Source organism: Sturnira hondurensis, unplaced genomic scaffold (genome assembly GCF_014824575.4).
Source record: "Sturnira hondurensis isolate 20B ecotype Veracruz unplaced genomic scaffold, ASM1482457v3 Scaffold0008196, whole genome shotgun sequence".
Classification (NCBI taxonomy): Eukaryota; Metazoa; Chordata; class Mammalia; order Chiroptera; family Phyllostomidae; genus Sturnira; species Sturnira hondurensis.
The window spans coordinates 18,889,493-18,911,385 of NW_028080827.1; the positions used below are offsets into that span (position 1 = coordinate 18,889,493).

Sequence of the window (21,893 nt, forward strand, 5' to 3'; positions counted from 1 at the left end):
GGGACAGCAAGAAAACGACAAGCAGAAAACACTAATAATTACCCATATTAATAAGGCTGCCCGTTCCTATAGGGGCCTGGGGGTAGAAACAAAGTATAACATTTGCTTTTAGTTGCATCAAATCTTTCTTCACTAGACTTTAAGCTAGGTTTCATATATTATCTTATCTCCCAGAAGTCTTTTGCCTACCCCCACTCCCCACCTCTCTGCCCCCAGGCGATTGTGGGGAGGGGAGACTCAGAGGCGGGTAGCAGAAGTCCGCCCAGCTGGAGCACCCCTCCCGCGGGCCGCCTCCAGCCCTCAAACCCCGGGCCGGGGCTGTTCCGGAGGCGGCCGGGAGGGCCGGGCCGGCCGGCGGGCAACCCGGCGTGGACTAGGCCCCAACCGAGAGGGCGGGCCCGAAGCCCGGGCCTCGCCTCCGCCCCGTGCCGCGCCGCGCCCACCGCTTCCCGGCCGCTCGCTCCGGGCGAACTCGAGCGCTCCGGAGCTTCGTCCCGGGGAGCGCCGCCACGATGCTGCAGAAGCTGGAGAAGGTGCTGCTTCTGAGGACCTTCCAGGGCCGGACGGTGCGCATCGTGCGGGAGCACTACGTGCGGCCCAGCGTGCCCTGCAACAGCCCGCTGTGCCCGCAGCCGGCCACCTGCCGCAACGGTCAGGGCCCGGGCGGGAGCGAGGGCGGGGGCGGCCAGGCGCGAACCAGGAGGGCCGCGGCCGGGAGCCGGGGGAGCCCCGGCCGGGAGAGAGCGGGGCCGGGGAAGCGGGAGTCGTGCGTCCCTTGAGGCGGAAGGACGCGACCAGAGGCGGAGCGCGAGGCCGGGGACGCGCGGAGTCAGTTTCCTCGGCCTCCAGCCCTCCCCAAGCTTCACCTCCGTCCCTGGGACGAGGGGCGGAGGCCCCAGAAGGTGCTCTGCTTCTGGGGCTCTCCCCATAGGACACCCCGACTGCTGCGCCCCATGAAATGGAGGCGCCCAGAGTGTGTTGATTTGGGCTGTCCGAGGGGCCTGCCCGTTCCTGCCCCCCAGGGTCGCTAGTGGTGAAATGGGGGAAGTCCTGAGCCCTTGGCCCCTCGGTGACTGGCCGGACGCCAGTCAGTGGCAATGACCGCGGAGATCTGCTGCTGCTCACTTCACATTTCTTTGCTCCCTACAACGTATCTGACCTGCCAACACCGAGGCTTCTGGCCTTTATCCAGTGGAAAGCCCTCCACTTCAGGGTTGGTGAATTATCTGGACACTCCTTGTACTGGAATGTCAAGCAGGAAGTTGGAGTTGGACTGCCGTGCACTAGACCTTCCTGCACTTGGTTTCTAGGCTGCAAGGGTGGCCCACTGAACGCAAACGCTTACTAGCTCTCTTACCTCCCGTGGGAGATAAGTGTGTGCTGGGCCTTTTCAGTGAATATAGGGTTTGGAATCCCTAGCTTGGTTAAGGATTGGTGGTTAAGGTGAACATTTCAGTTAATTCCCCGACATGGTCTGGGTGGAAATCCTGCCATTGCCCTTGCTAGCACTCAGCATCTGCTCTGGCTCTTGGCAACTGCCGCTCACGTTCACAAACTTGAGATAGAACCTACTTGAATTGCTGGACAGAAACAAGTGGCTAATAGATTGTTCGAGTGCCTCATATGAACGTGAGCTTCTCATGAGTTAATACAAATATTCAGTTGTGCTGAAGATGTGCTTGTTTTTAAAAAATCCATCATCTCCTGATCCGTGGCAACACTGTAAACCACAATGAGTGTTTATTTATTATAGCTTCAGAAAAAATGAACGTGCTGAATTTACCTGAACTTTGGGCCTCTATCAAAGTACATTTGTCTGGTCATTTAAAAACTGCACAGCACAGTTAAGGCTGGAAGTTATTTTGCACATGAGGGCACCACGACATTGCAATAATAATAATCAAGGTTTGCAACTATTGTCTAATCCCTTACATTTTGAACTGTGCTTCAGATGGGAAACTCTTGCCCGGCGATGTGACTCATTATGTGATCCCAGATTGGAAAGTTGTTCAAGATTACCTTGAGATCCTTGAGTTTCCTGAATTGAAGGGAATTATTTTCATGCAAACAGCTTGTCAAGCTGTGCAGCATCAAAGAGGCCGAAGGTATCTGTTTTTGCATTACTTAAAACGTTATTTTATATTTCCGTTTCAACATCTGTCCAAAAGATCTAACCCGCAGTGTCCCCAGTGTGTGAGTATTTAAGATTTTTGGCTTTTAATTTGCATTTTATAATAGTTATTGTTTACTTCTTGATAGTGCATATTAACTAATCTTATTTATAGATATATTGTTTCAGAAGCCTACTTTTTGTTCCCTTGAGAAAAAAGTACTTTAGTTTTAAATTTTAAACTCCTTTATTGTGGATACAAATTGTATTTGTAGTGATTTATTCAATGAAAACAGAAATTACTTGTTTTATTTTGAGGTTACTAGTATGACTACCAACCATAGTAATTGTATTTGCTAAACAAAGGATTTTTGATTGAAATCAGTCTAAAATGCTTGCCTCGTACCTTTTAAACAAATACCCTAAAAATTGGTTTTGTTTCATTTAACATTGGGAAAAGATTTATGATTTAAACTTGAGAAGACTCATGCTGTATGGAAACAGCGTACAGTGTTACAATTATATATCCAAACTCTTAGGGCCCCAAGTCATTTAAAAAGCAGAAACTAACGGTATGCGTTTATTCTTTTTAAAATGATGTCGTTTCTTCAGACATTGGTAGTAAAAGATGAAGTGTGTTTATTTGTATATGAAAATGATAAGTTGTCCTTATTATATGCTCAGTTCAAAAAAATACGCGTTAACCAGATTGTGTGCAGGTTTTCCAGATAGAATATTTTAACATGAGCGGGATGTGGATTTTGTTCAGACAGAAAGATATAGATGTTTATACACATTCATGTTTAAATGCTGCTCCAGGTGTCGTATTTCAATTTCTGCTACTAAAATCAATTGCTGTTATCACTCAGATTGCTCACACACTGCAGATCCTTTTCAACTTCTGTTTTCTAAAGTATTTTTAATATTAAGGTTTGTTTTAAAAACCAATTGCTCAGCCATTCAAAAACAAAGAGTCGGGATTTAAATGTCCTTTTTTCTGAACGTTTCAAAAATAGTTAACTTGATGAAAAACTATTGGTTTTCCATCGCTTTACCATGTCTCTGAATATACTAAATGTGAGAACAAAAGATGAGGAGGTATGAAATAGGCTCATATGATAACATGCTCGTGTTTGCATTTGGTAGGCACTTTTTGAGCCTCTAGTTTCAGGCCTGGAGTAGTAAAAGGTCTCAGTCCCTTTCTCAACGGGCCTGTGTTGTCTGGTTGGGGTTGGATACAAGAAGGCAGTTGCAACACACCTGAGACACATAGGAGAGAATTTAGTGTGGGCGATGCAAAGTGCAGAAGTAAATAGGTGATGGGGGATGGGGATTAGGCCGCAAAGTCCTCTGAAGGAAATAGATTTGAGACTGGTCTTAAAGGAAGGATAGTGAATATGATTGATGAAGAGGAGAAAGAGGCAGGAAAGGAATCAGCAAGTTTGGGATGTGGTGCTTTGTTTATGTGTTAAGCAGACCAGCTGGTGTATTGAGGTTGAAACAGCTAAATGACCAAAAGGACCTAAGCCCTAGAAAGTGCCCTTTTTGAAAGCTAACCTTAGAATTCAGGATAGCTGTTGAATATATAACACCTAGGAGTGTGCTTTATTAATTTGGCAGTCATAGTGTTAAGTGCAAGTCATTTGACTTTTTATATTTAACCAAATGCGGCATAGCAAAAGCTCCATGGTGTTTTGCTTTGTTTAATGTTGGAAAACATTTTGTTTTGTTTTTGAGTTCTTCCTTGGAGACTTTTGAGATGCTAGTAAATAATTCATTCTGTTTGATATGCTTTTAGGAACATGATTGCTTAGGAAAGCTTTGTCAGCTAAAAATACCTACTCTGGTCTAGTGCCGGTCTGGTTTAAGGATGCCTTGCTTTCCTCTTTTGACCCCCTTTCTGAATTCCTTTGGTATAGCTCCTGAGTCTCAGTAGTTCATGCTTCAGTTCTTCAATATATAATATGAGATAGGGATCATAGAGTATTATAGTGGGAGAGGATTCAAGGGGCCAACGTGATCTAACTCCCCATTCAACACATCAGTGTTACTCAACATGACTAATGTCATTGACTTTGTTTCTAAAAGAAAATGTTTCTCATGGACACACAGTGTTCATTTAAAATATTTTGTTGTATTACTATTTAAATATCTTTGAACATATATCTATGTGTAAGTCCTCATGCTTAAATATTTAATACAACACTAAGACCAAATTGGACCTTCAGGTTAAATAAACAAAACTATAAAATCAGAAACTGTAAATGTAACAGATGACACTGTTTTACTAAAGTGAAATTTCCAGAATTGGGTTTAACAGCAGAAAGACATAGCTCTAATCTGCTTCTGTATTTAATATAATTTTGTTTTTTTATTTCAATGATATTAATGCAGAAAATGGCCCGTTCTCATAAATATATTATACAAAACAGCCCTGGTTGGTGTGGCTCAATGGATTGAGTACCGCCCTGAGAAGCAAAGGGTCCCCGGTTCAATTCCCAGTTAGGGTACATGCTTGAGTTGTGGGCCAGGTCCCCAGTAGAGGGCGCATGAGAGGCAACCACACATTAATGTTTGTCTCCCTCTCTTTCTCCTTCCTTTCCCCTCTCTCTAAAAATAAATAAATAGAATATTTTAAAAGCTTTTAAAAAGTATATTGTACAAAACTATGAAAAAGTTAAGGTTTTGATTGTTCAGGATAATCAGACATTCTGCTATCCAACAATCCTCAAATGCTTATTTAATGAAGGGTCTCTTGAGAACTCTGTAAGGCTCTCTTGTTGACCACATTTATTCATTAATTCAGGTGGCTTTTTGTTGTTGTTAATTGAATTCATTAGATGACATTGGTTAATGAAATTATATAGATTTGGGGGGTACAACTTGTGTGTGTGTGTGTGAACACCACCTTCCTCCACCTGCCATACCTTTTCCTTTCTCTCTTTTTTTTAGCTATTAAAAACTGTAGTGTTTTATTTATTGATTCATTATTGAATTCACTGGGTTGACATTAGTTACTAAAAGTATATAGGTTTCAAATATACAATTCTATAGTATATCATCTGAACATCGTATCATGTGTTCACCACCCCAAATTAAGTCTTCTTCCATCACCATTTATCCCTGCTTACCCTCTCCCAGCTGCCCCCCCAGGTGCTTATTTTTTATCCAACAAATATTTGCTGAGAGACTATATGTTCTAGAAACCGTGCTGGCACTGAGGAAGCAGTAGTGGACAAAAGCAGACACGTCTGTGAGGGGAAAACGGGCAGTAATCGGGTAACCACGTGAACAGGCGGAGAACTGCAGCTGTGTCGGACATGCTGAAGGACAGGTGCCGGGCTCCAGAGGAGCCCAGACTACTCGGGGAGACCAGCAAGTCCTTCTCGAGGGCAATGCCTATGCCGAGCTCTCAGGGATGAGTAGGTACAAACCTGAAGAAAGGAGAAAATCTTTCCAGGTGAGGAAACTGCTGGCAAGGTCATAGGGAAGGGAGAACTGCTCAGGGCACTGAAAGGGGGCCTGGACCGGATGGTGGACCTCATGGATGCAGTGAAGGTTCTTACGCGGGGTGGGATGGTGTGATCAGATTGCTGTCTTGAAAAGATTACTGGGCTGGTGGAGCAAAGGCCTGGAGTGAAGAAGACAGGAAGCCATTGCTTTAGTGCAGATGAGAGATCCTGGTAGCTTAGAGATGGAGAGAAATAGACATTTCCCCAAACTATTTAGTAGTAAAAACTATAGAACTTCCCAAGTATGTGACCAAGAGAATTAAAAACCTGTCCACACAAACACTTGTACAGCTCTATGTATAATAGCCAAAAAATGGAAACAACCCAAATGTCCGTCAGCTGATGGACGGTTACCCAAAACATGGCTTATCCGTGCAAGGAAATGTTCTTCAGCCATAAAAAGGGACAAAGTACTGATACATGTTACAACACAGATGAACCTTGGAAATGTTATGCTAAGTGAAAGAAGCCAACCACACAGAAAATCACATGGTGATTTTTCCATTTATATAAAATGCCCAGAATAGGTAACTCTGAGATAGAAAGCAGATGAGTTAGGTTGCCAGGGGCTGGGGTCAGGGAAATGGAGAAACCCTGCTTAATGGGCATGTTTCTTTTGGGGGTGATGAAACGTTCTGGAATTAGATAGTGGGATGGTTGCGTAGCTCTGTGACTATACTAAAAACCACTGAGTTGTGCATTTAAAAGGGTGAATTTTATGGTATGTGAATTATATCTCAATAAAGCTGTTACTTTTTTAAAAACCCTTAGAACTTAGTATGGATTTAGATAAGTGAGGTGAGGGAGAAGGTGGTCTCAAGGATAACACTAAGGTTTCTGGCTTGCAGAAGTGCTGAGGGAGGAGGCAGCATGGGGGGGGCTAAGGGGGAGGGGTAGTAAAGGTCCTGCGTTTGAAGTGCCTGAGGCTTCCGAGAGGGCAGGACCTGACCCTAACGGCACTGCAGTTAGAAGGCAGTCGTGCAGCTCGTCCAAAATACCATTAGAGATGTTTTAAGGTATCACCTAATATAAGTGGAAACATAAACTTAAAATCCTTGTAGAAAACTCAAGGACCTCTGAAAGTGAGTCTACGAGACCCTACCAAGGTTTGGGAAACCTGGTTGAAAAAACACAACATTGGGTGCAGAGCTCACTTCCCCACTGGTTGTGGGACCCCCTTCTAGTCCCCAGAGGGTGTAATCAGCAGGGCAAAGGGGTGTTGCATCTGTAAGACCACCAGTGAATAAAATAGGGGGGAAAATCAATTTAAAGAAAGTAAGTTCAGCCCTGGCTGGGTAAGCTGAGCTTATGAAAATATGGTCCCAGTATGCCCGGGCTGTGGGCTCAGCCCCTCCCTGAGCAGGGCATGTCTGAGAAGCAACCAAGGAATGCATAAGTAAGTGGGACAACAAATCGATGTTTCTCTCTCTCTCTCTCTCTCCCCCTCTCCCCCTCCCCCTCCCCCTTCCCCCTCCCTCCCTCTCTCCCTCCCTCCCCCTCTCTCCCCCTCTCCCCTTCCCTTCCCCTCCCTTCCTCTCTCTCTCAAATCAATAAGTTAATTTTTAAGAGTTCAGTAACATTTTTGTTGTATTTTACCATTGCCATTTAGTCCCCTTTTATTCCCCTCACCCCCGCAGTGACCACACTGTTCTCCATGTCCCTGAGTCCTTTTTCCTTTTTGCTCAATTCCTCCACCCCCTAACTTCCCCGCTTAGTTGAGTAAGTTATTTTTTTAAAGAATTTTTTTAAAAGGTGAGTTCAGCTCTCCCCCTAAGAAATTGTCTGGAATGTTTTCATAATAGAGATTTGGAAAACACTTAAGCCACTCCAGGGAAACTAGGGATTCTCTGCAAGACTGGAATTTTTAAAACTTAAGATAATTTTACTGGACTCTCTGAAACTATTATTCTCCTATCATTCAGGCCAGACTTGTCAGGCACTATGATGCCCTTTGCTGGCTCCATGCAGGGCACTCAATGCACCACCATCCCTGAGTAACCAAAAATGTGATGGGACGGTATGTGTGCACTATTGAATTAGAACATAAGCCCACTTACCTATGGGAAAACTCAAATGCCACACTCAGCGTGACTTGCTGTTTCTCTCCTGCTTCCCCATCAATATCCTTGTGCCACTTGTTCACTTGTTTTATCCCCCTGACAGATAGTTGAGAAATGGAAGCATACACTAAAAATCTAAGGAAATGTATGGGAATGAAACTTAAAATGAGAAAATTCTTTTTAAGTAATATATTTTTCTAAGCAATAGGAAGAATTGTCGTTACTCTGATTCGGTGCTACCCCACGGCCCCAGGTCTGAAGTGTAGGTGCGACGAATACGGTGCTGTATGTAAAATCTAACAAATGGAAAATGTCAGTTTCTTCTGAGAAAATACCTGGTCTTTGGATCACTGTTGTCACAGAGTTGTGAGTTCATTTATTCATTTGGAAAATATTTATTGAACACCTACTATGGGTTAGGCACTGAAGACACAGAGGTGAACCACATTGTCTGCTGACATGAGTGTCTGTCCCCTCTGTCCCCCTTGGGCCCTTTGTCTGGGCAGCTTTCACATCCCGAGGGACTCACGTGCTGCCTCCTCCCACACGTTTTCCCGTCCCCCTCACCCTGCGCTTTTCCTCTCATGGCACTTATCCCACTGAAACGGGTGGTTCTGGTTTTTTTGCTTTGCTTTGTTTTACCAAATAGCATAGCCATTTTTTATAATTGTGGTAAAATGTATGTATATAATATAGAATGAACCATTTTAAAATGTATAGTTCAGTGACATTGAGTGCATTCACATTGTTATAGAGCCAAGTTCCAGAACTTACTTCATCTTCCCAAACTGAAACTCTACCCCCATCAAACGTTGCCCTTCCTTCCCCTGCCCTGTCTCACGGCAACCGCCATTCTCCTCTCTGTCTCTACGGATCTGACTGCTCCAGGAAACTCATGTAAGTGTGCGCACACAGCCCCTTTGTGGCTGGCTCGTTTCATTCAGCATCATGTCTTCCAGCTCCATCCATGTCATAGCATGTGTCAGAACTTCCTTTTTAAGGCTGAATGATATCCCACAGTACATATACATCACATTCTGTTTTTCCATTTGTCTGTCAACAAAGTGGACTTAGGTTGTTCACTTTTTGGCTCTTGTGAATAGTGCTGCTCTGAACAGGGTTTATTAGTATCTTTTCAAAACCCTACTTTCATTTCTTTGGGGTCTGCACTCAGGAGTGGATTGCTGGGTCATATGGTAGTTCTGGCTCTGGTTTTGATTTTTTTTGAGGAGCAGGTGGTTCTGGTGTGTTTGCCATGAGCAGGGGCATTGTGCACAGACAAAGGGCAGCGTGGGGTGTCTGGGCGGTGGCCCCTGAGGGCCTTCAGTGGAGCAAGAGACCTGGCACGTGGGCGTGCCACAAACATCTGCCAACTAAGGACATTTAGTGAGAGGGGTGGTCTGTAAACATGACTGCACTAAGTTCAGGTGCTTTCTTAGGGGTGTATAAAGTGTGATGGTAGATAAATAGAGCAAAACTGGAGGATAAGGTCAGGGAAAATGGACAGTACATTTTTGGTATTTTCTCTAAAACAATAAAATACAGATTTTTAACATTTATTTATTTATTTCTAGAGCGAGGGGAAGGGAGGGAGAGAGAGAGGGATGGAAACATTGATGTGCGAGAAACATTGATCAGCTGCCTCTCTCGCACCCCCACTGGGGACCTGGCCTGAAACCCAGGCATGTGCCCCACCTGGGAATCAAATCAGCAACGTTTGGGTTCACAGGCTGGGACTCAATCCACTGAGCCACACCAGCTGGGGCATAAATTACAGATGTTTTCATGCAGCCTTTTCTAAAATATTTCTTATTGCTTAACAAACAAATGCTCATTTTTTAAAAATTCATGCATGACAGAAATGTGTGAAGCAGGAAGCCTTTGCCTCGCCACTCCACGGGGACGATTGCCGCTAACGGTCCTGCAGGCTCTTCTGCGCACAGTCTAAGGGGTTTCAAACATGAGTTCGGTGTCTTTGTGGACATGGGAGGGTTACTGATCTAACGTGTTCCAGGCATGTGGGGGAGGGCAGCTTGGTTTGCACGGGCAGAGTTCTGTTAAGGAAAGCTGCCCTTCACAGAAATGAAAATGAATTCCTTTGTTTAGTAGGAAAATTTTAAAAGTTGTATTAATTGATGATTCTTTTTAAGATGGCTCAAATTTAGAATAATTAAGAAAATAAAATCAGTGTTTCTTGTTTTCTAATGAAGCATTGAGACAACACAAACAGTGGTGGTTAGCATTTATTTGGAGAATTCTGCCTTTGCTTTAATGAAAAGATTAATTTCCCACAAATCCATGATGGCAGGCTGGTGGTGGGAATGGAAGGGCACAAATTTTGTTACATTAAATGCCAGCCATCCACCTTGGATAATTTATATGTTAATTTAACATCTGATTTAGTATCAATCAACTTTTAAATAAACATTGATTTCCTATAAAATAACTGAATATTCTGTAGTTCATATGACAATATCCCAACTATTGAAAGCACCTTCTTAGAAACTGACCCATATAAGACTTCACATTTGATCTGTGACTTTAGCTAACATTGGAGGGATCTCCTGATGGGAAACCTTAAAACTCCCTATTAGTTCTCTGACGGATGAAGCTAACCTCATTCGTGTAAATGAAATGGCTGCATAAATAAAATTTATAGCTAAATCCCCAAACTTAGTTACCCTACATGTCCTTTTCTAGGGCTGCCAGTAAAAAGCAAAATGTTCCAATGTGTAATGCCATTTAGAGAACAAAGTGAGGTACAAAAATGAAGTACTGAGGCCTGCTTGCCTCCGCGTCTTCTGTGAGCCTCTGAAGTGGGGGCTACGTGGGGCAGTGCCGTATGACTGCCTAATGAATGGCAGAAGTCTCAGAAGGGGAGAGGGGTGGAGAGGGGTTGGACTGGTCCACAGACAAATTAATGGGGCCCCGCCCCAGCACATTCTAGCAGACAAAATTGAGAAACAGCTGCCTAATGATACTGCGCCCACTAAGGCCAATATTAAATAAACATTTCTCAGATTTTCAGTAAGTAATCTTTTTGCTATCACCTCATCTTGTTTGATTGTTAGCAACAGCTGGCAGTAGATGAGTACCTGTTATGTTAGATTAATTGTCCCCTCTGTGTCACAGACAGTATAATAAACTGCGAAACCTCCTGAAGGATGCGCGTCATGATTGCGTTCTCTTTGCTAACGAATTCCAGCAGGACTGCTACCTCCCTCGGGAGAGAGGGGAATCCATGGAGAAGTGGCAGACCAGGTACGGCACGGTTGCTGCGAGCGTTCATGTGATCGTCTTCTGTAATTTCTTTGTCTTTGCTACTTGGCAGTTGGTCTAAGCATGCTAACCTAACAATTATGCTAAAATCAACAATTATTTCTGGAACCATGATTAATGCTGAAATGCTTAATGTGTCCATGTGTCAAGTATATCATTTGATACATAATTGATGTGTTTTAGAAATTGTAATTAGGGAGGAATAGTCCCCAGACCCTCCCAGCCAGCAAGATCGTTCCAGTGATCCAGAAGTCATAACTTTAATGTTTGTGGGTGTTTGTTTGTGTGTGTTTGGGGGGGGTCTTACTTTTAACCTAAGATTTCAGTTTTTCTGGTATAGCTCTAATATCCAAACTAGTCTTATTAAACTTAAGCTGGTTAATTCTGGTAGAACTGTTTTAGCAAGAGCAGTGTTGTAGCTTAGATCCTTCTGAAAGCAGAGCCTGAAGCAAGAACTCAGTGTGGGCTGTTAACTTCTGCGGCGATTACCATGATTCCCACGAGCAGTGAGGGCGTAGGGAGAGTGGGACAGAGGGGGAAGCAGTGAAGGATGAGTAGTGGCCACAGGAGACTGGGGCTCGGTCCTGCTGGGACCTCTGAGAAGCTGCTCAGAGTGTGCCTGAGAAGTCCCCTCGAAGGGCGGAGGCCAGGGCGTCTGGTGAGCGCTCCCTTTAGCTGAGGGTCATTTTTCCGGAGTAAGTCCACTATCCAGGCTCTTGAGGTGGGGATGGAACTGCCCACCCGGCCACAGCTAAAGTCAGGTGGGCCTATGTACAGCACAGGTTCTCTTCTGTAGAGAACGAAAGAAACCTTCAACTTTAAAAGGTCTCATCTATACAAAACGTTCAAATCATCTTTTTCCTTATAATTCTTTATCTGTATAGCCATGAAAAATAAAAAATCTGTAAAGCAAGATAAGCACTGAGACATAAAGTGTCCTGAATTATAATGCCCAGGTTCCCACAAGGTTCAGTGCCAGAAGCGGAAAAGCAGGTGTTTCTCAAGGTTAGGTTTTTTGGGGAGTGCTCCGAACGGTCACACATGTAACTCCGATGTCACACATCAGTATAATGTTGGTAATCAGTATACATTGCCTGATTCTTTTAACTTCTGGAACTAAAGGAACCTTCTAGTGTCTTAATCTGCAGACAGGGAAACAAGTGCCCACAGAAATTGCCTGTCCGAATTTACACACGTCACTGGAAACGCCCAGTCTTGAACAAAGGTCTCTAGACCTGGATTCTGTTGTTCGGTTCAGATGCTTTTCAAGAATATTTTCAGACATTTCTTGTGGTTCCACGTCATGCCTTTTCAGATTATGATCTTCAGCTACTTGCAGCCTCGTTGTTCTCTTAGCTGAAAGCTTGTTTTTTCATCTTTTACGCCTCACATAGCTTGTTACCCAGGTGGCCCTGTGTCGTGCAGCCCGCCAAATAAAAAATGTTGACAGATGGCAGAGCCCCGTGGTTTCTAGGCCACGTGGTACCAAGAAATGAAAGAGGTGGTGGTGGGGGTTGGATGTCTTAGGGAAGAAAGAGGTGTCAGCACTTTTTGAGTCATCTCTGTAGCCAACCTGGGGTGTATGTATGGTGGATGTTCAGGAAGCAGTTGTTGAATGAATGAATGGTTCTCTGCGTGCACCAAAGGATAGCAGATTAAAAGCCAGGTGTGAAGTTGTGGACAGTACTCTGTGTTTGTCTGCCTTGGGGGCTCATGTGCCCTTTGCTTTTCTAGGAGCATATACAACGCAGCCGTTTGGTACTATCACCACTGCCAGGAGAGGATGCCAGTCATTCTGGTGACCGAAGATGAAGAGGCAGTCCAGCAGTATGGAAGTGAAACAGAAGGAGTGTTTGTGATTTCCTTCAAGGTATTTCCAGCTGAGGGGTGTGTGTGTGTGTTCATTTCCTAAGTAGTTCCCAGAGGGCTCTAGATCTCGCTGGCAATACAGAAAAGGAAAATAAAGAATGAAGGAGGACTTCAAGAAGTTCCACGTCTTCTTTACTCCCCAGCTAATTAAGGTTGACTCTAGTGAATCTGGGCAAACCGCCTGTGACTGTAAGGCCTACAGCAGGGGTGTCAAACTCATTTTCACCAGGGGCCACATCAGCCTTGAGGTTGCTCTCACTAACTTAACAGTTAAGTGAGAACTTGTCGCTGCTGCCAGATAAGGTACCAGACCAGTTAAAACAAGGTGGAGGGCAGGATTCGGCCTGCGGGCCTTGTGCTTGCCACCTGAGGCCTACAGTATCTGAGACATCAGCCCAACAAGCCCCCATTGACAGTAAACTCATGTGTGTAGTTACAACAATAAAACTATTAGTGATGATGATGGTGATAGGTTGAGTCTAATAAAATTGCCACTATTCTGTTGTTTTTGACCGACAACATGGTTCCACCTAATAGCAATAGCCAACATAAATCTATGCCATGCACTATTCTTGCAACAGCCTTACCAGGTAGGTGTTATCATCCCCAATTTATTGGTGAGGAAGGCAACTAAGGTACCAAGAGACTAGGCGAGGTCACACAGGTAGGAAGTGGTAGAACTGAGATCAGAACCCAGGCAGTGCGATTCCAAAGCTCTTAACTATCATGCTTTTATTGCTTCTGAAATTATTCTTCTGAATATACACGAAACACAGTTTTAAAAGCCAGTCTTGTATCTCAGCAGTTCACTCTTCCCCGCTTGTGAATGCATGCGGAAGCTGAGAGGAACAACGAGAAGGGGCAAGACGGGACAGCATTCATGTGATTCTGTTGGATCAGCCTGGTGGGCAGATCGTAGGGAGGAGCAGCAGGATCAGTGACAGTTACCTGGGCTGTCTTAGCAAAACAGTTCTCCTATTTCTTTTATTTAAATGTATTTATTTTTAAAAGAAGTGAGGGAGAAAGAGAGGGAGAAAAACATCAATATCAATCGGTTGCCTCTCACAGGCCCCAAACTGGGGGCCTGCCCCACAAGCCAGGCATGTGCCCTGACAGGGAATCGAACCAGCGACCTTTCGATTCACAGGCTGGCACTGGATCCATTGAGCTACGCCAGCCAGGGCAGTTCTCCTCTTTCTTAGGTACCTTCTGGGAGAGTAGAATGAGTATTAATCTTTTGATCGATGACTGGTCTCTTCTGTCTTCCCAGCTGGTCAGTCAAGTTCTAATGGTAGATATCTTTTTTTTTTATTCAGCAACTAGAATGAGGCCCTCCATTACCCCTGTCAGTTCGCAGAAAGTCTAGTTGGATTTTGAACTATAGATTCTACAAGCATTCCCAGGTGCGTGTGTTGCTAAAGCTCTGCCAACAGAATGTTCCTGACCCTGCTATAAAGAGTGTTGTGGCGTGCCAGAGGATTCCAGGGGCACCGGATATTAATGGCAGTGTCACTTATTTTCTCTGTGGCAATGCATCATGTCTTGTTCCCGCAGAGGACAGTCGACTAAAATTACATTTTTCTACTTTTCGTGAAAATGGCTTTTCTTCGTAGTTCAGTGGTATAGCACAGTTATATGCCGTAGAGCATTTCCTAAGCCAGCGGTGACCGAGGGCTTCATAGAGGTGAACGGTGGCAGGAAAAGAGAGATGCAGTGGAATTCAGGGGAAAGGGAAGCCCAGAAATCTCTGTGGAGGCTTGGAGTCGGGGAAGAGTGAAAGCAACACATGCTTTTGGTATGTAGTAGTAAAACTTCATCTTGGTAACCTTTGTAAGTTCAAGCCTTGGATAAAAGTAGGGGGGAGTTTTCTGCCCCCCAAAAGCCCTAGAATTATTTACATAAAGGCCTTAATTTATATAGTATTTGCTGAATTGGAGACTTTTAGATGAATTTATTTCACTTTATTCATTTTATTTTAAAAAGCCTGGTGCTTTTTTAAAAAATCACTTCTTGTAAACATTTAATGTATTTATTTGCAGTTAAGGGGTAACAATTTTATCAGTACTTCTTCTTTGGTGTTTTAGCTATCAATCTGTCTGTTTAATGAATGTGCGAAGTTGTACTGTGGCTTATGCAACAGCTATCACTTAAGCAAGACTTTCAGTTGGTGCAGTGGCAGACCACCATACATTTACTTCTCGCTGAGTTGCCTATTGTGTTCCATGCTAGTCAAATTCTTGTTTCAAGTGCCTTTTAATTTTAACAGTTCCCTTTACAGTGCTGTTTACTGAAGTTATTTGTTAAATAAAAATGTGTAAATTTAAACACACACATGCGCACACACGCACACACCTGTGCAGACAACTGCTACCCAGGCTCCTGTGCCTTCTGTTGGCTTTCCTGACCTCCCTCACACAGTTTTCCTAATTACGCTTCCACCTCCACAGCCGAACCACAGGAGCAGCTGCCACTAACCATCGTAAATAAATATTTGCAGTTCTCCTCAGAAATAGTCAAACTCAGCTTTTACCAAACTTTTGGCATCTGAGGCTCATACTTGTGTGTGACAAGTATGCTTTTGCCCTTGTAAACTGAGCAGAGACTAATTCTTCGTGCTGATAAGTGACCGCAGAGTCGGGGTACTGATGTTGGCATAGGCAGCTTCTGGGAGGCCTAGGGGGAAAAAGGAAGCAGTTTGAACAGGACCTGAGATTAGTGGGAGAAGTCCTGGGGTCAACAACAAGGGTAATAAGTTGAGAAAAGAGAATGTGCTAGACTCTACCTTAGATTTAAAGTTAAGTTAAAATCACATCCAACTTTGATTTTATTCAGTGAGAGTCCAACAGCTGAGGGAGTGTTCTCTGGACAGAGTAGAAGTTACACCGCCAGCCTCAGCACACCGTCCTCGTGGGTGGTCACCTTGGGGTTTGGTCCAGGGCCTCATTTATGCCAAGATGTGCAGTAACATCCAGTGATATTGGCGGGGACTCCGACCGCTCGTTTCGGAGTTATGCTTCATACCAGGCCATCACACTAGAAGCCACACAGAGTGTGACCTATGAGAGGGGTGTTAGCACATGTGCGGGCAGTCACAGAAGAAGACTCGGTGGTCCTCTGGGCGTGTATGAAGTAGGGGAAGCCTAATGCCCCAGAATGCTTTGCTCTTTTGAGTTTTCCTGCTCTCTGCTCATTTGACATTGTCAGTGGATTGGGGGAAGGGAGACATTTCCTTATAATACACTTTACTCCTTGCCATTTTTATATGCTTAGGTTTTTCATAAATTTCAAACATTTCAGGGTAAAAAAATAAAAAGACAGGAATGCACATGTAGGAGATTTTTCTGTCCATTCATTGCAGGCCATTATCTGCAGCAATGAGATACATAAAAAGATAGGCAGACCATTTGTGGGGGGAGAGGGGGAGGGAGATCTGGAAGTTCAGAGTCATCAGGAGGGTGGAAATGCTCCGTGGTAGGAAGAGCCTCCTGAGGGTTCATTTGCCAAGACTTCGGGGATTAATAAGACAACAGAAAATGAGCTGCTAGCATGAGGCTTGGGAAGGTGATGCTCATTTGACACCTTTTCAAAACTGTGTGTTGGCAGTTCTGGTTCGGGATCTTTTATAACATTACTACAGTGAAGAATGATTCTCTCCTAACCATGTTTCTCTTGTGCCTCTGTTGAACGCAGAATTACCTGGACAATTTTTGGCCTGATTTAAAAGCCGCCCATGAGCTTTGTGATTCCATCCTTCAGTCTCGACGGGAAAGGGAGAGTGAGAGTCAGGAGAGCCACAGGAAGGAGTACCCAGAACACCTCCCCCTGGAAGTGCTAGAGGCCGGCATTAAGTCTGGACGCTATGTCCAGGTGAGGAGGGGAGAACGGGCATCAGGACCAACTGGCATGCTTTCTTCTCTTCTTTACTCACCTCCTGTCACAGGTGTCTGACTTCAAAGGCTGTGAACAAGATCGGTATGAGTAAGCCAGGGCCAGTGATGTTTAAAGTGCTTTGGGAGTCAGACTTCCTGCAGACGTGGCTGTCTGTCTGGATCTGCTCTATAATGCTCTTAATTGCGTTGTGTATTGAGCATCATGTGAGTAGCCTTGTAAATGCCTCCTGTCACTGGAAAGAGAAGGTATTTTTGAATCAAGGCGTGGCTGTTTGGCAAAATTGTAAAATTGGTGAAATTCAACTTCATTCCTTTGCCATTTTCCCACCCATTTCAAGGGCCCCTTGCCCTGGCTGGCGTAGCTCAGTGGACTGAGCGCGGGCCTGCGAACCACACTCAAGGGCCCCTTTATGACTTTATGACCTCCCAGAACCCAGGACCCAGATGCTGTTAGGGTCTTGAGAAGAAATCATATAAAACTGTTCAGATTTTAGGTTTTACATGTACTTGTTTGTGTGTGTGTGTATGTGTGAGGATGCTGTTTTATCACACACATGGACTTGTGTATCTATCACCACTATCAAGATGCAGAACTGCCCTGTCTTGGATTTTACATTTTGAACAAGCCACTCAGATGATTTTATGCGGGCAGACATTGGAGGATACCACACTGCAGTCCCTCCCTAAAGTGTGGGCCTTTTAGATGAGTACCCCTAGAGGGGCCAGTGCTTCCACCTGGGCAGTAAAGTTCACAAAGTTCTTGGGAGAGAGGTGTTTTAAAGACCATTCACCACTCAGGTAAGGTAGGTTCTGGCACTTTCAACACCTGGTATAACTAAGAGTAGTTCAAAATGATGGTTTACTCTTTAGAGAAAAAAAACGTTGGTGATGAACATTATTCCTAAATAAAGGGATCACAGACTTTATAAGAATGTTATGGCACCCTGGCTGGTGTGGCTCAATGGACTGAGCACCAGCCTGTGAACCAAAGGGTCACCAGTTCGATTCCCAGTCAGGGCACATATCTGGGTTACGTGCCAGGTCTCCAGTGGGAGGTGTGCAAGAGGCAACCACACATTGATGTTTTTCTCCCTCTCTTTCTCCCTCCCTTCCTCTCTATCTGAAAACAAATAAATAAAATCTCTGTTAAAAAAGAATATTATGGCAATGTTTTCATGCTGTGTTTAGAAACTACAGCTTTTGAGGTAAAGCAGGCAGCAAAGAAATTTTCACATTGACTTTTCTTATGATTCCAGGGAATTCTGAAAGTCAACAAACACAGAGCACAAATAGAAGCTTTTGTGAGACTTCAAGAGGCCAGCAATAAAGATTCAGGTTCAGTATAAGCCTTACCTAAGTCTCCCTGCTACCTTTTCACTCTGACATCACGCGATGAAGAAAACATAGTCGAAATTGTCACATCATGCATGCAATATCATATGCCCCCATGTACACTGGGTGTGGGGATCATGAGCTGGTTTTTTCCTAACTTTTCATTGATAATTTCTGATTTTATTGTCATAAACTTTAAAAATTATAATAGCTAATATTTTATTGAGTGGTTACTATATATCAGGTGCTTTTCTAAGCACTCAACATAGATGTTACTGTTTTCCACCTTTTACCCACGAGGGGTACATGAGGCTACACGTAAAGAAACTAAAATCTGGAGAAGTGCAGTGACCTGTCCGAGACCTGCACCTGCTGAGCGCGGGGCTGGAACTGCCACTGAGGCAGACCTCGCCCTGTGCCGCCTCATGTGCTCTGTTGCCTCACTGGAATCCCTAAAAAGTGAAAAAGTGGAAAAAATGTGTAAATAAGTTGTGGGGTGGAATGTACTTCCCAGTTCTGCAATGAGAAGGTGGAGACAAACCCTGAGAGTCGAGGGAGCGTGGCCGGGCTGAAGGAGAATGGGAAGCAGTGGCTTTCTTGAGGCTTCTGCTCATCAGAATCGTCCGTCAGTGTCTGCAGTTCGTCACCCTGCTGGCCGCCCCCTGCCCGTGTGGCCCCTGCACGTGTGTGACAAGAGTTCCAGTGTAGGCTTACATGGTCTTGTGCAGGGAAGTGTCACCTACCTTAAAGGATAATTGAGGGTGGCCCTTTATGAAAAGACATTATAAAGTACGACATGGTAGCCATATTTTGTCATTCCTACCCTGTGGAATAAAAGAAACTTGACCTATTTTTTTTTTTAAAGGAGGAAGCTTTTCTTTGAAGGAAAGCTGATTAGACCTCGGAAATAGTACATCTGAGGTGCCTCGAGGGCGTGGCATCCCCCTTGACTTCATGGGGTTTCTCTGGGCTGTCCCAAACACAGGTCTCGTTAGTGACATCCTAATCCATGGGATGAAAGCTCGGAACCGCTCGATTCATGGAGATGTGGTAGTTGTGGAGCTGCTTCCCAAAAATGAATGGAAAGGAAGAACCACTGCCCTGTGCGAGAATGACAGTGACGACAAGGCCACGGGGGAGTCCCCAAGCGAGCCCATGCCCACAGGTGAGCCAGCTGGAAAGTAGGCAGTAGGCATTTCTTGCGATGTGTTTATTTTTCCTCTCCTCAACAATCCAGAAATATTGCAGTTGTCCATATATAATATCATTTTTCTACACTGTCAGTTTCTCCTTCTCTGCAGGTGTATTTTACTCTCATCAGCACCCAAATGTGCTGTGATATCTCCCATCTTACAGCAGAAACAAAACCCTCTTGGTCCCACGTCCCCTGCAGCTACTACCCTTTTCTCTGCTTCGGTTTACGGTGCAACCCAGTGAGACAGTGGACTCTGCATTCGCTCAGCTTCCTCTTTACTCACTCGCTCCCAAAGATGCTGCATTCAGGTGTGCCCCTGCCCCCCAAACAAAACCTTGCACCTCTTGCAGAGATCACCATCAACCTCATTGCCAGTAGTCCTTGGTATCTGTAACCTGTCCGCAGCACTTGGCCCGTGAATACTGCCTCCTCACTGGCTTCCGGGTTCTTCCCCCTCCCTACTGGTTGCTCCTCCTCAGTTCCCTTGCTGATTCTTCTCTGATGCCCCCAGCTCCTCTCCGGATCCCTTTTTTCCCTGAGCACTTGCCCTAGGAGAGCTCATTCAGCCCTCAAGCTTTCTATCTCCAGCTCAGACCCAATTAGCCTCTAATCTTGTCTGTCCGGCACCTTCTCCTGGATGTCTAGTGGGCATCTCAAACTTGCCATGCCTAATAACAAAGTCCCACTTTCCACCTCCAAACCTGCTTCTCCCCTAGTCTTCCTCATCTGTGTAAATGGCAAGTTCATTCTTACAGTTGGTCAACCCCTTTCCTACGTCAGCAAGTCCTGGCAGCTCTAACTGAATTCAGCCACTCCACACTCCGCCACATCTTCCCTAATTCGGTCCAGTAGAACCCCCTGACGAGGTTTTTCCCAGCAGCCTCCTCACTGGTCTCCTGCTCCCACCCTTGCTCCCAGGCAGTCTCTTCTCCACATAGAAGCCATAGTGTTTCTCTTAAAAGTCCAAGTCTTGCCACATCTCTGCCCAAAACTCTCCAATGGCTGCTTGGAGAGTTTCTCTCAGAATACAATCCAGAGTCCTTACTCCGGCCTGCAAGGCCGCCCTAGCTTGGGCTGCCTTGTATCACTGTCCTCTTCATCGTCCTGCTTCTGCCACACCGACCCACCTGCCCTTGCTACCACTCCAAACATCCTCACACCTCCTTTCCTCCTAAAAGTCTCTGCTCCGATGTCACTTTTGTTTAAGACAGCTGCTACTTCTGACCCTTCATTACTCTGGGCACCTTGCCCTTATATATTTCTCAGCAGTCATCACTGCCTCCCATATATGTACGTGTGGCTGTTTCCCACCCCACGGACACCCAGACTGGACTCCAGGAAGCCGAGGACTCTGCTTTGATGCTGCTCTATCCCCACCTAGAACAGCCCCCCTCATTCCTGGGAGGGGCTCAATAAGTGTTTGTGAAAATATAGCGCTTTTAACTATTAAAGTTCGTTTTTTCAGTCAGTGATGATTGAAACTCTTGTGTATCAAACTTAAATGATTTCTATCCTTTTCTGTCTATCATGTTGGGCCAAATGATTTTGGCTGATGGGAAAATGCGAGGAACGTAGTCAAAATGCACAGTGGGGGGCATGGGTTAAAACAAGTGAAAATCATCGACTTTCCCCAGCATCCCTACCCTGGAGGTCGATAAGGTGAGGTCACAAGAGAAAGTGGGACTGATGGATTCTAAATGTCACATCAGGCCCCTCAGAAGAAAGGGCATACTGACAATGTCATTAAATTTTTTTTAATCCATCTTAATAACAAAATGCTAGGAAGCCAAATGTTTATGCATCTCTCAGTTTGTGTGGACACACTTCAGAAAAATGGGACATTGTGTGTCCTGCTTCCTTCCTTACCGCTGAATGGGTCAGAGTCCAGGTAGGTGACACCTCACCACCTAAGGTTTTATTCATTTCTGTTTTTTCTTCAAAGGTAGAGTGGTGGGCATCCTTCAGAAGAACTGGAGGGATTACGTGGTGACATTTCCATCCAGAGAAGAGGTGCAGTCTCAGGGCAAAAATGCTCAGAAAGTCCTCGTCACACCTTGGGATTACAGAATCCCCAAAATCCGAATTAGCACTCAGCAAGCAGAAGCCCTCCAGGTAGCTGACGTGGCAGCCCTGCTGTCCCCTCCTGTCTTTGCCAGCTTGTGAGCGGCAGCAGAAACATTGTTGATTCCTCTGCATAAGAAGGGATAAATTATTGATGGCATCTGGCATTCGGGATCCTGTTTTTTAAAAATTCTAAATATATAGAACCATCTATTAAGTAGTCCTTGGTTAATAAATGAAGGCCAGAGAGAAACTGTCCTAGAAAGAGCTGTGTAAGACAACTAGAGAGAACATACATTATCCAGCTGTCCAACCCAGAAACTTCGAATAGATACACTGTGCCAACACTAACAAGCTTTCTTCTAGCAGGCGATACAGAAATACGATCCCTCTGCCCTGCAGAGATGATATAGTGGCGCTTCACAGAATCGATTATCCATAACGGAATATAGCACCAGAGAGAAGACATGAACAAGAAAGTTAGAAATTAACCTTTACTGTGGTGGAGAGTACAAGCATCACCCGATTTGATTTGCCTCTTGTTTTGCAGATTCTAAACGAGACACCGAAACAGGATGTCCCCAG

General features: G+C 44.8%; 1 protein-coding gene across 4 annotated transcripts in view; it reads left to right on the forward strand.

Annotated features, from left to right (window-relative positions):
- Positions 1–374: 374 nt before the first annotated feature.
- DIS3L (DIS3 like exosome 3'-5' exoribonuclease) overlaps positions 375–21,893 on the forward strand; it is a 31,983-nt gene continuing 10,464 nt past the window's right edge. Inside the window, exons 1-8 of one of the 4 annotated variants that reach the window (XM_037054183.1) lie at positions 375–651; positions 1,952–2,105; positions 10,815–10,943; positions 12,696–12,831; positions 16,521–16,697; positions 17,977–18,055; positions 19,038–19,217; positions 21,190–21,359. In XM_037054183.1, the coding sequence (XP_036910078.1) occupies positions 513–651; positions 1,952–2,105; positions 10,815–10,943; positions 12,696–12,831; positions 16,521–16,697; positions 17,977–18,055; positions 19,038–19,217; positions 21,190–21,359 (1,164 nt within the window). In that variant the 5' untranslated portion in view covers positions 375–512. Of the gene's footprint in view, positions 652–1,094; positions 1,214–1,951; positions 2,106–2,569; positions 2,683–10,814; positions 10,944–12,695; positions 12,832–16,520; positions 16,698–17,976; positions 18,056–19,037; positions 19,218–21,189; positions 21,360–21,893 lie in introns of those variants that run through there. The other 3 variants (XM_037054184.1, XM_037054185.1, XM_037054186.1) reach the window with 3 other exon arrangements.